Below are 15,606 nucleotides of genomic sequence, written 5' to 3' on the forward strand. Positions count from 1 at the left end.
CTTGAACTCTAGTTTACTTTCCGTAATTACACGTAACACAATTGACTACTTTTACGTTAAACTAACCGTCATTCATTAAACTCTTAATCTTACAATTCATTCATATTTTTATGAAATATAGTTTACGTTAGCTGTCGAATTACACGAAACTTTACTGTAAACTGTGTATCAATAAAAACAGTAATTTGGAAAATATGCCGGTTGGAGTAACGTTTTAGTCCCTCTCGCAAGCATAGGCTACAAAATAAATGTGAGATGTGAAGAAATATCCGTCTAGAACTTCGATAAGAGATTGTAGGCGATGGAATGCACATCGGGCGGAACCAATCTCAAAGTCTGTACCATTTTCCGTAACGTCAAAATGACGTAAACACAAGCGGAAATAAAAGACAAAGAGAGGCGTGGTGTTTTCTTATGAGTGAGAGTGACAGTGCTTCTATCCAATCGCTTTATAACAGAAGAGCATAATTGTCCAATAGTGTACCCCAGAACAAAACACTTTACGGTTGTACTTCCTTGGTAACCCACATGGAAACAGACCGGCTCTATGTGTGTTTGGAGTTAACGCGCCGATTATAACAGATTCAAACATTGAAGAAATAACGAGTAAGGGGGCATTATTGTTAGATGTTATTGGTTACTTATAATAGTTTAATAAACATAACACAGTCATGAAGATCGAGGAAGTGAAAAGCACCACGAAAACGCAGCGCGTCGCCTCTCACAGCCATGTGAAAGGACTCGGGCTAGACGAGGCCGGGAATGCAAAGCAAAATGCGTCAGGTCTTGTGGGGCAGGAGGCTGCAAGAGAGGTAAGTTAGCCTAGCTAGCTAGTTACGTGAACGTAATTATTGGAGTTTGCTACTTTAGTTATTTAGCCACGGTATTTCTGATATCACGTGACTTTGCAGGTCTTTGTCCTTTGGAATGTTCTTTATTCTATGTCTTTCAATATTTTATGTTAATTATGTTTTTTCTGTCAAAAGGCTTGTGGTATTATTGTGGAACTGATCCGCTCAAAGAAGATGTCAGGAAGGGCAGTTTTACTGGCTGGACCTCCAGGTACAGGAAAGGTAGACAAAATGTTACTGCAGTACTTCAATGATACCCGAAAGTAATTGTGAAATGTCTAATATGCTTGCTGTGTCTCCAGGGGTGTATTCACTAGGAACCAAATGGAAGTGAACAAAATGGGGAGGGACCTACCTGAGTTTGTCCAATAGAAACTTGTTTTTTGTTGCAAAACATACTTTTGGACTGATGATTATACCTTTGGCCTCCACATGAATAGAAATAATATGAGACTTTAACCAACCCTACTTTGCACCATCTCTCTCCCCCTTGCAGACTGCCCTGGCTTTGGCTATGGCACAGGAACTGGGCAACAAGGTGCCATTCTGCCCCATGGTGGGTAGTGAGGTCTACTCTTCAGAGATCAAGAAAACAGAGGTGCTGATGGAGAACTTCAGGAGGGCAATAGGTGAGGGGCCACACACAAACACGGGCCACTGGGAATGGATTACACACACACACACACACACACACACACACACACACACACACACACACACACACATACCTGGGTCAATTGGAGACCAGATAACGCTGCACCCTTCATTCACCAACTACACCACCATCAGAATAGACTCCAGAGCCAGGGGTTCTCCTACTAGGCTGACTAGGGTAGGGGATCAGTGTGGCTGTTGACACTGGGGAAAACGCTTGAAAGGGGCATTGGGGGAAGGGGTTTGTTCGAGTGTTAACATTATGGCAGGTAGCCTCGAGGTTAGAGCGTTGGGCCAGTAACCAAGAGGTCGCTGGTTCGAATACTGGAGCCGACAAGGTGAAAAATGTATTGCTGTGCCCTTGAACAAAGCACTTAACTTGGTGGCCATGGCCGTCCCCCCACTCCCTGCAGGTGTCTCGGGGAGAGTTGGAATATGCAAAAAAACTAATTTACATTACACAATTGTGTGTAGCAGGACACATATAAGCACCATGCCAAATTATTATTATTCACTGTCACAGAGAAGGGAATGGAGCTTGGGTTGAGAGGTGGTGGTCAACACCCCCCCCCCCAGGACACAGAACATGAGTGTTACGATGGAGGGAAAGGGCAGGGTACATTCTGAGCATGTCGACACCCCCCCTGATAAGTGCACTCTGAAAAACAGCCTTTCCCTCAGAAGCGTGGAGCTCACCAACCCCCCCAACAATAGCCCAGTCACCTGTAGCCCACTCACACACCGAGAGGCTGTATGCAGAAGGAACAAGGGCTACATTGTGATCACATTACACAGAAAGAGGACCATGCACTGTACACACACTCACTCTCCTCTCACAGTCTCACATTCTCCAATAAATGATCTGCCAGGTAGAATAAAGGGTGGTTTTATTGGTTCAGGAGAATAAAGGCTTTACAGAGTCTTCATTCAGTATGTGTGACCCTGTCCTCCCTCCTCCAGGGCTGCGTATCAAGGAAACCAAGGAGGTGTATGAGGGGGAGGTTACAGAGCTGACCCCCTGTGAGACGGAGAACCCCATGGGTGGTTACGGGAAGACCATCAGCCATGTCATCATCGGACTGAAGACGGGCAAGGGCACCAAGCAGCTCAAGGTCAGGCACCTGTCGGAGGCTAGACCAGTCCATGTAGAAGTTGGCCTTAGACACAGATCTAGGATCAGCTTAGCCTCTCCAAATCCCAGCTATAACAGTTAGGGAGAGTGGGGGACACAACTGGCCCTAGCTCAGTGTCTAGGGACAACTTCATTCTACTCATGAAAGGGCATGAAGCGCTCTGTAAAAACACTCATTTTTATCTAACTGTCTGTGTTGTTTGTGTGTAGCTGGATCCCAGTATTTATGAGAGCCTGCAGAAGGAGCGTGTGGAGGCAGGGGATGTCATCTACATTGAATCAAACAGTGGAGCCGTCAAGGTATCAATACACTTCCACCTATTTAATACACTTCTATACAAACGCTCACCTTGAAAAGGCTCCCATACACAAATTACACATTTACAGTGGCTCAAACAATTCAAAGTCAAAGTAATTGACATACTACAAAAACTAACTAACAAGTACACAAACGAAGAATATTCTTACAAACATTTAACATTTACATTTAAGTCATTTAGCAGACGCTCTTATCCAGAGCGACTTACAAATTGGTGCATTCACCTTATAATATCCAGTGGAACAACCACTTTACAATAGTGCATCTAAATCTTTTAAGGGGGGGGTTAGAAGGATTACTTTATCCTATCCCAGGTATTCCTTGAAGAGGTGGGGTTTCAGGTGTCTCTGGAAGGTGGTGATTGACTCCGCTGTCCTGGCGTCATGAGGGAGCTTGTTCCACCATTGGGGTGCCAGAGCAGCGAACAGTTTTGACTGGGCTGAGCGGGAACTGTGCTTCCTCAGAGGTAGGGAGGCGAGCAGGCCAGAGGTGGATGAACGGAGTGCCCTTGTTTGGGTGTAGGGCCTGATCAGAGCCTGAAGGTACGGAGGTGCCGTTCCCCTCACAGCTCCGTAGGCAAGCACCATGGTCTTGTAGCGGATGCGAGCTTCGACTGGAAGCCAGTGGAGAGAGCGGAGGAGCGGGGTGACGTGAGAGAGCTTGGGAAGGTTGAACACCAGACGGGCTGCGGCGTTCTGGATGAGTTGTAGGGGTTTAATGGCACAGGCAGGGAGCCCAGCCAACAGCGAGTTGCAATAATCCAGACGGGAGATGACAAGTGCCTGGATTAGGACCTGCGCCGCTTCCTGTGTGAGGCAGGGTCGTACTCTGCGAATGTTGTAGAGCATGAACCTACAGGATCGGGCACACTAAACGCTGTGCCCTTATGCCCCAGTCCTCCATTTCTGTTTCATCTCCGTCAGTCCTCCGGCTCTGTTTCATCTCCGTCAGTCCTCCGGCTCTGTTTCATCTCCGTCAGTCCTCCGGCTCTGTTTCATCTCCGTCAGTCCTCCGGCTCTGTTTCATCTCCGTCAGTCCTCCGGCTCTGTTTCATCTCCGTCAGACCTCCGGCTCTGTTTCATCTCCGTCAGTCCTCCGGCTCTGTTTCATCTCCGTCAGTCCTCCGGCTCTGTTTCATCTCCGTCAGTCCTCCGGCTCTGTTTCATCTCCGTCAGTCCTCCGGCTCTGTTTCATCTCCGTCAGTCCTCCGGCTCTGTTTCATCTCCGTCAGTCCTCCGGCTCTGTTTCATCTCCGTCAGACCTCCGGCTCTGTTTCATCTCTCAACTGTACACTGGAATTCTTCCAGCTCTTCATCGGCCCCGGGTTTTATTCCCCCTATCTCTCCATCTCTCCCTCTGTTCTGGTGGACGGGCCTCGTGGCCTGTGTTGACACGTGTGTTGACGGCTTCTTTAATTGGTGCAGGTGGGCCGAGGTTGCAGGTGGGCCGGGGGGAGGGGTGGTCCTTACATTTGTTGCTGTTGACAGCCCTTGTAGGACCCTCCCTGAATCTTACTCTTTCATCCCCCCCGCCTCTTTCATGCCCTCCTCGAGTTGGCATTGAGTCCAATCATACCCCTGCTTTCCCCCTCCTCCGTTCATCTTATTCCCCTATGAAGTGATGGGCCTAGTTTCAGCCACCAGTCCACCTCTGATGGGATTGAGCTAGTACACTGAACAAAAAATATAAAAGCAACAATTTCAAAGATTGTTAGTTCAGGTCATATAAGGAAATCAGTCAATTAAAATACATACAGTAGGCACTAATCTATGGATTTCTCATGACTGGGAATACAGATGCCTTATAAAAAAAGTAGGGGGGTGTGGATCAGAAAAGCAGTGAGTATCTGGTGTGACTATGGATGGTCCTGTATTACCGTCACACCGGCGGTCATGAGTCACGAACGCAGTCAAATTCCACGTGACCGTTTAGTCAAAGTAATTAGGCTTTTCCAAGCTCTGATGCTGTTATTGTCCCTCTAATCTCTCTCCCATCAATGCAAATGTGATCAAAAATCTAATCAAACGCTTCATGAGCTCATGTTGCACACGATTTTTATAGGCTATGCAATTGTGTGAGAAAAGATGGCCTCTATTAAAAAGAGGAGGATCCCATCAGCTTTCTATGGGCTAGGTCTACTATATTTATTCATCAACTTCCCTAATATTAAGGACATTGCTTTTTTTTACAACAGGAGCATAGCCTACCTGGCTGGCATGAAAATGAACCACGTGAAAAGTGTCCTCCATTCGCTTTTTAAGTGCATAGATGACATATTTTTTTTTCTTCGTGCCCCTGTTCTGAGACAGGTGCATTATAATGGCCCATTCTAAATCAAAACTAAAATATTATATACTATATGTAAAGACAACATTACGTTAAGAATAGTCTGATGGGTGATACTATTAGCCTATCACTTGTGAATTATGTATTATCACTTGTGAATGATGCCCAGCTTCTGCATTAAGGCAAGAAACAGCTCATACTTTTTTTTTTGTTGCTACTTTTTGAAATCATAGTCCTATTTGTTTTGTTAGGTTTGTATCACAACTAAAGTGGCCAAATAACTTTAAAAAATGATGCACTTTATTTAATCCGCTTTCTAACCGGTTTAGAGCCTATCTTGCACATAGGCTGCGCATGAGTTTCAAGTTTGGGGAAGATCATTTTCACCATTAAAAATGTACCTTTAAAATAAAGCATTGCATGCATAATCGCATTTGCCCTCACTTTCGAGAACGGTGTTTTCCCGCTAATTGATTGCATTTTGGAACATTCGCGCTAATAGCCTACTGCTCTATTCGCATTGCTGCGCTTATAATGTGAAGAAAAAAAATTTGCCTAATAGTTTATCAACATTTTAACCTAAACGATCAGCCTCATTGATTTTAAACGTTTTTTTTTATGCAAGTGGTGGTATTAATTTGGGCTATCGCGCCTCACCCCTGCTGTCCCAGAGTATGTTTGGAATATTTATTCCTTGCAGAGGCCAAATTGACCAATAGAATACGTCAACTTTTGTACTATACTACTATATTAGATTTACAGGCTAGTGCTTTTGCTGTTCGTTAGCCTACTCATCTTGATGGCTGACGAAAAGTAGGCTAAATGTGGACAGTTCTAACATCTTCAATATGTGCCTGGGAATTCGATAAGAGGGACGCGAGCAGTTGCATCCCGGATGCGTCGGTAGCCTACTTAGCTGAAATGCCTGTGAGAAGGATCCGATCACGTGACTGGCATTGGCTACATCTGAGAGCGCCATGTGAGCGAGGGGTGCTGTGGAGCACGGCAGCCGGGAGAAGGGAAATATAATTAGCCTATTATAATCAGCCAAAGGGCACAACAAGTGGCCGCAAATTTCATGGATTTTTTAGGAGGCATTATGGCCACCCAAGGTGGGCCGCCGGGAAATTCGAGGCTTGGTAAGAATATGATCAAGTGCTTGTCAAATTGTGAACGAGAGACTGAAGTATGTGCAGCTTGTGACTTTTCTCAAATCATCATTAGAGTCTCATCATGCAGCCTGAGAATGTATTAAACATCAAAACATATTGCCCAATGTTTGTATTACAACTAAAGTTACATTAATAACTCTAAATTAAGCATGTAGGAGGACCAGTTCTTTGTTAACCACTCAACACAGAATAGCTGCATGTGCACACTTCCTATTGAAATAGTTTGGAGAAAATATCCTTTCTATTTTATTAAGCTATGTTCGATTGTATTCTTCATGCTATAAAATAATGCCACTGAATTCTAAGTAAATCTTGTCTGCTAAATGAACTAGTGTAGCCCACAGTCATATGGCATAGCCAGATCAGGGCCTAACATAAGGACAACTCAGTATGCTATTCTGTTCTGAAATAGACTACATTTTCTTCATATCCTGTTTCTTTAGAGCTGTCTAAAATAATAATGGATTTATTGTGAAGATGTAGGCTGTATTACATGGATTTATTAGACTTTTTAAAATGTAGATGTTCCAAAGGTCTGCATCAGTGGCTTGTAGGCTATGTGTGGAAGCCAGGAGATGCTAAATGTGTTTATGTTAATAGTCAATTACCGTTGAGACAGTTATCTGCTTGACAATCACCTGCTGACAAATGTCCTGACCACCACAGCCCTAGGTGTGACCACCATTTCCCTCAGGCAGCGCGACACATCTCCTTCGCATAGACTTGATCAGGCTGTTGATTGTGGTATGTTGTCCCACACCTCTTCAATGGCTGTGCAAAGTTGCTAGATATTGATGGGAACTGGAACACTCTATTGTACACGTCGATCCAGAGCATTTCAAACATGCTCAATGGGTGATATGTCTGGTGAGTGTGTAGGCCATGGAAGAACTGGGACATTTTCAGCTTCCGGGAATTGTGTACAGATCCTTGCGACATGGCCATGTATTATCATGCTGAAACATGAGGTGATAGCAGCAGCTTAATAGCATGACAATGGGCCTCAGGATCTCATCACGTTATCTCTCTGCATTCAAATTGCCTTCGTTAAAATGCAATTGTGTCGAACTTATGCTTTCCCATAACCCCACCGCCATCATGGGGCACTCTGTTCACAACGTTGACATAAGCAAACCACTCGACGCCATCTGCCAGGTACAGTTGAAACCGGGATTCATCCGTGAAGAGCACACTTCTCCAGCATGCCAGTGGGCATCGAAGGTGAGTATTTGCCCACTGAAGTCGGTCACAATGCCAAACTGCAGTCAGGTCAAGACCCTGGTGTGGACGACGAGCACACAGATGAGCTTCCCCGAGATGGTTTCTGACAGTTTCTGCAGAAATTCTTCGGTTGTGCAAACCCACAGTTTCATCAGCTGGCCGGGTGGCTGGTCTCAGACGATCCTGCAGGTGAAGAAGCCAGATGTGGAGTTCCTGGGCTGGCGTGGTTACACGCGGTCTGTGGTTGAGACCGGTTGGGCGTACTGCCAAATTCTCTAAAAATACATAGGCGGTCTACAGTAGAGAAATTAACATTCAATTATCTGGCAACAGCTCTGGTGGACATTCCTGCAGTCAGCATGCCAATTGCCCACTCCCTCAAAACTTGACATCTATGGCATTGTGTTGTGTGACAAAATATGAGTTCCCTTTTATTGTCCCCAGCACAATGTGCACCTGTGTAATGATAATGCTGTTTATTCTTATTTTTCCAAAGGAGAAATGCTCACTAACAGGGATGTAAACATTTGTGCACAAAATTTGAGAGCAATAATCTTTTTGTGCGTATTAAACATTTCTGGGGTCTTTTATTTCAACTGATGAAGCATGGGACCAAGACTTTACATGTTGCGTTTATATATTTGTTCAGTATGCTTGTGTTCTGTGTTTAACCATTCCATCTGTGTGTGGCGTGTGCGCAGAGACAAGGTCGGTGTGACACATTTGCCACGGAGTTTGACCTGGAGGCTGAGGAGTACGTGCCGCTGCCCAAGGGGGACGTCCACAAGAAGAAAGAGATAATCCAAGACGTCACGCTACACGACCTGGATATTGCCAACGCTAGACCACAGGTACACACACACACACACAGTCTCCTAGAGCCTGGTTAGTGAATAAGACTGCACTGTAGATATACACTTTGGGAAAATAACTCTTGCTCTGAAAACAATTATGCTCAACAACAACAAAAAAACACACTTGATCTTTGGTTGTTAACCACCTAGAGTCTATTTCTGCGCCCAATGGAAATCTAAATGATCGTTGGTATGACCCCCCCCCCCCACGACTTACTCTTAAGGAATAAAGTGTGGTTTCTCTCCTCAGGGAGGTCAAGATATCCTGTCTATGATGGGACAACTGATGAAGCCCAAGAAGACAGAGATCACAGGTAAGACCTGAACAACTAGTCTAACTTGTTAAAAACCCACGTCCCATATCCTTGTTGTACTTTCAAAACCCCACCCCCCTCCCAATAAACATCACTCAAAAGAAACCCATTCTTTCTGCTCTCTCCTTACCTTTTGATTGGCTCCCATGCCTGACCCCTGGCTCTTCATTGGCTCTTCCTGCTGTCCATTAGACAAGCTGCGAGCTGAGATCAACAAGGTGGTAAACCGTTACATTGACCAGGGTGTGGCTGAGCTGGTCCCTGGGGTGCTGTTTGTGGACGAGGTGCACATGCTGGACATTGAGTGTTTCACCTACCTGCACCGAGCCCTGGAGAGCACCATCGCACCCATCGTAGTGTTCGCCTCCAACAGGGGCAACTGCCTCATCAGGTGGGCGTGCTAATGTGCATGCACGTGATTGCAACTCAGTCAGTTTGAATATGAGTCACTGTGACAATCTGTTTGTTTTGGAAGCCAACTTTGCTCTGTTCACTGACCCTTCTGTGTGGTTGGTTTCTCAGGGGGACAGAGGACATCAGCTCTCCTCATGGCATTCCTCTGGACCTGCTGGACAGAGTCATGATCATCCGCACCATGCTCTACACACCACAGGAGATGAAGCAGGTGTGTGTGTGTGCGAGTGTGTGCGCCTCTCATGTCTGAGATGGCATTCCTATATATGAAGTCTGTGTTTAAGAGATGCTGTGTTTAGATGTAAAGTGTGTGGTCACTGGTGTAATGCTGACAGCGTGTGTGGTCTCTGTAGATCATTAAAATCCGTGCTCAGACTGAGGGGATCAACATCAGTGAGGAGGCCCTCAGTCACCTGGGAGAGATTGGAACCAAGACCACCCTCAGGTAACACTCACCAATCTGTTACTCTGCGCATGTGTGCACACACTCCACCTGTCTCGCGTGTGTGTGTATTGACTCACCTACCCCTCTGTCAGGTATGCGGCGCAGCTGCTGACCCCAGCCAGTCTGTTAGGCAGAGTCCAGGGGAAGGAGGGAGTAGAGAGGGAGCAGGTGGAGGAGATCAACGAACTCTTCTACGATGCCAAGTCCTCCGCTAAGATCCTCCAGGACCAGCAGCACAAGTACATGAAATAAAGAACTAACACCCTTCTCCAGTTCATCCACCCTTCTCTACATCCCTCAGCTGCAGTTTCTACCACAGGGCTAAGCATCATGTTTTCCCTGGCAGTTGTTTTATCTCCCAGTTCTCCATGTAAAGTTTATCCCGCTTCTTTCTTTTGTCCTGTATTACATCCTTTCTCTTGTTCAGCTGTCCCATCTGTGACTCAGACTGTAATGGTTTGTACCATTCTAATAAAAAAATGTAGGTTCTTTGCTTGTTAATACATTTTTTTCAATAAAGGAAAACATGGAAAATTGGATTTGTTTGTCATTGTTGCTCGCAGACTTATTCTCAGATACACTGCTAGATGAAATATACTGCACTAGCTAGAGCTAACTGATACTGTAAGGACTGGGAATGACAGATGCTTCTTACATAGCACAATGATGAACATTCTCTTCTAAATGAACACAAGGTAAATACACTGAACAAATATAAACAACATGTAAAGTGTTGGTTTCATGAGCTGAAAAAGAAGATCCCAGAAATGTTCAGAACACACAAAAAGCTTATTTCTCTCAAACTGCACACATTTGTTTACTTCCCTGTTAGTGAGCATTTCTGCTTTGCCAAGATGATCCATCCACCTGTCATATCAAGAAGCTGATTAAACAGAATGATCATTAACAGTGGTGGGACCAAGTCACTGTCATTTGAGTCGCTAGCAAGTCCAAGTCTCAAGTCGAGTACCAAGTAGAACAGGTCAAGACTCCAGTCATGCATTCTAAGAGCAAGTCAAGCCTCAAGTCAAGTAAAAAAATAACGACTTGTTTAACTACAAATCTTTGTCTATTTATTGAGGCTGCAGACAGCCCTTTCATTATTTTGTCAACACATGTTATACACAAAAAAAATGGATATCTTTTTGGTCACCCCCAAAGCCAATTCTTCCAGTTCTCTGCTGCCAATGACTGGAACGAACTGCAAAAATCACTAAAGCTGGAGACTCATATCTCCCTCACTAGCTTTAAGCACCAGCTGTCAGAGCAGCTCACAGATCACTGCACCTGTACATAGCCCATCTGTAAATAGCCCATCCAACTACCTTGTCCCCATACTGTATTTATTTATCTTGCTCCTTTGCACCCCAGTATCTCTACTTGCACATTCATCTTCTGCACATTCTACCATTCCAGTGTTTAATTGCTATATTGTAATTACTTCGCCACCATGGTCTATTTATTTCCTTACCTCCCTTATCCTACCTCATTTTCACACACTGTATATAGACTTTTTCTACTGTATTATTGATAGTATGTTTGTTTATTCCATGTGTAACTCTGTGTTGTTGTATGTGTCGAACTGCTTTGCTTTATCTTGGCCAGGTCGCAGTTGCAAATGAGAACTTGTTCTCAACTAGCCTACCTGGTTAAATAAAGGTGAAATAAAAAAATATTTAAAAAAAATGTTGATTAGCCTATGTAATTGTCATGGGAACCTTGTAGCAGATTAAGGGTGTGAAATCAGCAGAAGGCAAGGCAGGTTGACATGCTCAGTGTACATTTATTTACAGGTCTTGGTGATCCAATAGTGAAAGCGCATATCATGCTAAATATACACGGCCAATAGCCCAAAAGAAATAGCCAGTGTATAAAGGTTAACCTGTCCTATCTGAACGGACACAGGTAGAGGGCAAGAATGCACAGCCTCCCCTTGAGAAACCAAATGGAATCTGTCTAACAGGAGGGTTCAAGCTTTTAATAAGAAAGTTAAGAAATACTTGACCAAAATAAGACACATTGTCACACCAGTGTAGTTTTCAATGTAGGCCAGGCTGGAGTATAAGAAGTGGCTTTGCTGCCTCTGCTACTTCCTGATTAGTCGACCCTGGAGATGGTGGAAGGCGTTCTCTCGCCCTGAATGTGCTCCATTGAACACAGACGGGGCAACTTTACAAGCTCGCTCTGTCAATACAACATACTGTAGATTCATCACCCACTCGCACTGAAGTCAAGTAGCTCCAGTCAAATAGTGATGTTAGACTGTGGATATGTACTGTATGAACATCTATAGTTCATGCAGCAGGGAGAGGGGAGGGAGGCACAGTGTTTGACAGTAAAGTGCGTCTCCCTCTGGTCTTTGACCATCCTCAACTGTGCTGTATATTAAGTGGAAATGTAATCATGGTAAGGAACTCTGCTCACACTAACTTCTTCTTGTTTTATAACACTTCTCCATACTGTGCATTCGGAAAGTATTCAGACCCCTTGACTTTCTACATTTTGTTAAGTTAGTCTTATTCTAAAATTGAATTGAATCCATCGACACCCAACACACCATAATGACAAAGCAAAAACAGATTTAGAAATTTTAGCAAATTTATTCCAAATAAAAAACAGATACCTTATTTACATAAGTATTCAGACCCTTTACTATAGGACTTGAAATTGAGAAACATCAAAGCTGATTGGAGTCCTCCTGTACAAATTGGAGTCCTCCTGTAGTAAATTCAATTGAATGTAAAGGTACACACCTGTCTATATAAAAAGATTGAACAGTTGACAGTGCATGTCAGAGCAAAAATCAAGCCATGAGGTCGAAGGAATCGTCCGTAGAACTCTGAGACAGGATTGTGTGGAGGTACAGATCTGGGGAACGGTACCAAAAAATGTCTGCAGAATTGAAGGTCCTCAAGAACACAGTGGCCTCCATCATTCTTAAATGGAAGAAGTTTGGAACCACCAAGACTCTTCCTAGAGCTGGCCGCCAGGCCAAACTGAGCAATCGGGGAAAAGGGCCTTGGTCAGGGTGGTGAGCTCCAGAGTTCCTCTCCACTCTGGAGATGAAAGAATCTTCCAGAAGGACAACCATCTCTGCAGCACTCCACCAATCAGGCCTTTATGGTAGAGTGTCCAGACGGAAGCCACTCCTCAGTAAAAGGCACATGACAGCCCGCTTGGAGTTTGGGCACCTAAAGACCATGAGAAACAAGATTTTCTGAACTCTTTGGCCTGAATGCCAAGCGTCATGTATGGAGGAAACCTGGCACCCTCCCTACGGTGAAGCGTGGTGGTGGCAGCATCGTGCTGTGGGGATGTTTTTCAGCGGCAGGGACTGGGAGGCCAGTCAGGATCAAGGGAAAGTACAATCAGAGCTCAGGACCTCAGACTGGGGCGAAGGTTCACCTTCCAACGGGACAACGACCCTAAGCACACAGCCATGACAACGCAGGAGTGGCTTCGGGACAAGTCTCTGAATGTCCTTGAGTGGCCCAGCCAAAGCCCAGACTTTAACCCGATCAAACATCTCTGGAGAGACCTGAAAATAGCTGTCCTCTGCTGCTCCCCATCCAACCTGACAGAGCTTGAGAGGATCTGCAGGGAAGAATGGGAGAAACGTCCCAAATACAGGTGTGCCAAGCTTGTAGCATCATACCCAAGAAGACTCAAGGCTGTAATCGCTGCCAAAGGTGCTTCAACGAAGTACTGAGTAAAGGGTCTGAATACTTATGTAAATGTGATATCAGTTTATTTTTAATACATTTGCTAAAAAAACAAATAATTATAGGGAAAAAAAACAATTGAATACATTTTAGAACAAGGCTGTAACGTAACAAAATGTGGAAAAAGTCAAGGGGTCTGAATACTTTCCCGAATGCACTGTATCCACTGGGATTCTCTGCCTCTAACTCTATTACAGGGGCTGAGTCACTGGCTTACTGGTGCTCTTCCATGCCGTCCCTAGGAGGGGTGTGTCACTTGAGTGGGTTGAGTCACTGACGTGATCTTCCTGTTCGGGTTGGCGCCCCCCCTTGGGTTGTGCCATGGAGGAGATCTTCATGGGCTATACTCGGCCTTGTCTTAGGATGGTAAGTTGGTGTTTGAAGATATCCCTCTATTGGTGTGGGGGCTGTGCTTTGGCAAAGTGGGTGGGGTTATATCCTGCCTGTTTGGCCCTGTCCTAGGACCATGCCTCAGGACTACCTGGCATGATGACTAAATGCTGTCCCCAGTCCACCTGGTCGTGCTGCTGCTCCAGTTTCAACTGTTCTGCCTGCGGCTATGGAATCCTAAACTGTTCACCAGACGTGCTACCTGTCCCAGACCTGCTGTTTTCAACTCTCTAGAGACAGCAGGAGCGGTAGAGATACTCTGAATGATCGGCTATGAAAAGCCAACTGACATTTACTTCTGAGGTGCTGACCTGTTGCACCCTCGACAACCACTGTGATTATTATTATTTGAACCTGCTGGTCATCTATGAACATTTGAACATCTTGGCCATGTTCTGTTATAATCTCTACCCGGCACAGCCAGAAGAGGACTGGCCACCCCTCAGAGCCTGGTTCCTCTCTAGGTTTCTTCCTAGGTTTTGGCCTTTCTAGGGAGTTTCCCTAGCCACCGTGCTTCTACACCTGCATTTCTTGCTGTTTGGGGTTTAGGCTGGGTTTCTGTACAGCACTTTGAGATATCAGCTGATGTAAGAAGGGCTTTATAAATACATTTGAAAAGTATTCATCCCCTTTGGTGTTTTTCCTTTTTTGTTGCATTACAACATGTAATTTAAATAGATTTGTTTGGATTTCATGTAATGGACACATTCCAAATTAGTGAAGTGAAAAAAATAACTTGTATCAAAAATTCGAAAAATGGAAAAGTGGTGCGTGCATATGTATTCACCCCCTTTGCTATGAAGCCCCTAAATAAGATCTGGTGCAACCAATTACCTTCAGAAGTCACATAGTTAAAGTACACCTGTGCGCAATCTCAGTATATATACACACACAGCTGTTCTGAAAGGCCCCAGAGTCTGCAAAACCACTAAGCAAGCAGCACCATGAAGACCAAGGAGCTCTCCAAACAGGTCAGGGACAAAGTTGGAGAAGTACAGATCAGGGTTGAGTTATAAAAAAAATATCCAAAACTTTGAACATCCCACGGAGCACTATTAAATCCATTATTTAAAAAAATGGAAAGAATATGGCACCACAACAAACCTGCCAAGAGAGGGCCGCCCACCAACACTCACGGACCAGGCAAGAAGAGCATTAATCAGAGAGGCAACAAAGAGACCAAAGATAACACTGAAGGAGCTGCAAACCTCCCCCATCGCCAAAAGCCATGTGGGAGACTCCCCAAATATATGGAAGAATGGTACTCCGGTCAAATGAGACTAAAATTGAGCTTTTTGGCCATCAAGGAAAACAATGTCTGGCGCAAACCCAACACCCCATCACCCCGAGAACAACATCCCCACAGTGAAGCATGTGGGGATGATCATTGGGGAGTGAATGACGTGATCTCGTCTACAGTTGGAATGGTCTTGCATTCTTTTAAAGCAACTCCTCACAGACTAATAAAATATCACAAATCAAAGTCTAAAACTCAACTCCACTATGATCACATTCTCTCATGGCCCTCCTCGTCCTCTACTTGTCACTAGGCCAAAAATGAAATGAGTTCAAGACACATCTTTCTGTCCTCAACAGTAACAACTGAAGGGACCAATCTAATGGTTACGCTCAACACTCGACAGTCAAACAAGTAACTTACATGGCAACGGAGATGTGTCGCCGTTCCTGTTCTGTTATTATTCTGTTCCTCTGGATTTTGGATGAGGGGGGCTGAGAGAAGTCCATTATAAAACCTTGTAGGTAGGACCTTTAACACTGAATCATGGAGAGAACAGCTGGAGCGACAATAGACATTTTCCACCTTCCATCTG

At 44.8% G+C, this 15,606-nt stretch overlaps 1 protein-coding gene across 1 annotated transcript; it reads left to right on the forward strand.

Moving 5' to 3' along the window:
* Positions 1–511: 511 nt before the first annotated feature.
* ruvb1 (RuvB-like 1) lies at positions 512–10,199 on the forward strand. Its single transcript, NM_001140347.1, is given in 11 exon segments — positions 512–812; positions 987–1,073; positions 1,348–1,480; positions 2,466–2,617; positions 2,848–2,937; positions 8,337–8,486; positions 8,740–8,803; positions 8,996–9,194; positions 9,326–9,428; positions 9,571–9,662; positions 9,755–10,199. Coding segments are annotated over 11 exon segments (1,371 nt in total). The 5' UTR covers positions 512–671; the 3' UTR covers positions 9,915–10,199.
* The last annotated feature ends 5,407 nt before the right edge of the window (positions 10,200–15,606 follow it).

The sequence above is a fragment of the Salmo salar genome, chromosome ssa12, assembly GCF_905237065.1.
Source record: "Salmo salar chromosome ssa12, Ssal_v3.1, whole genome shotgun sequence".
Classification (NCBI taxonomy): Eukaryota; Metazoa; Chordata; class Actinopteri; order Salmoniformes; family Salmonidae; genus Salmo; species Salmo salar.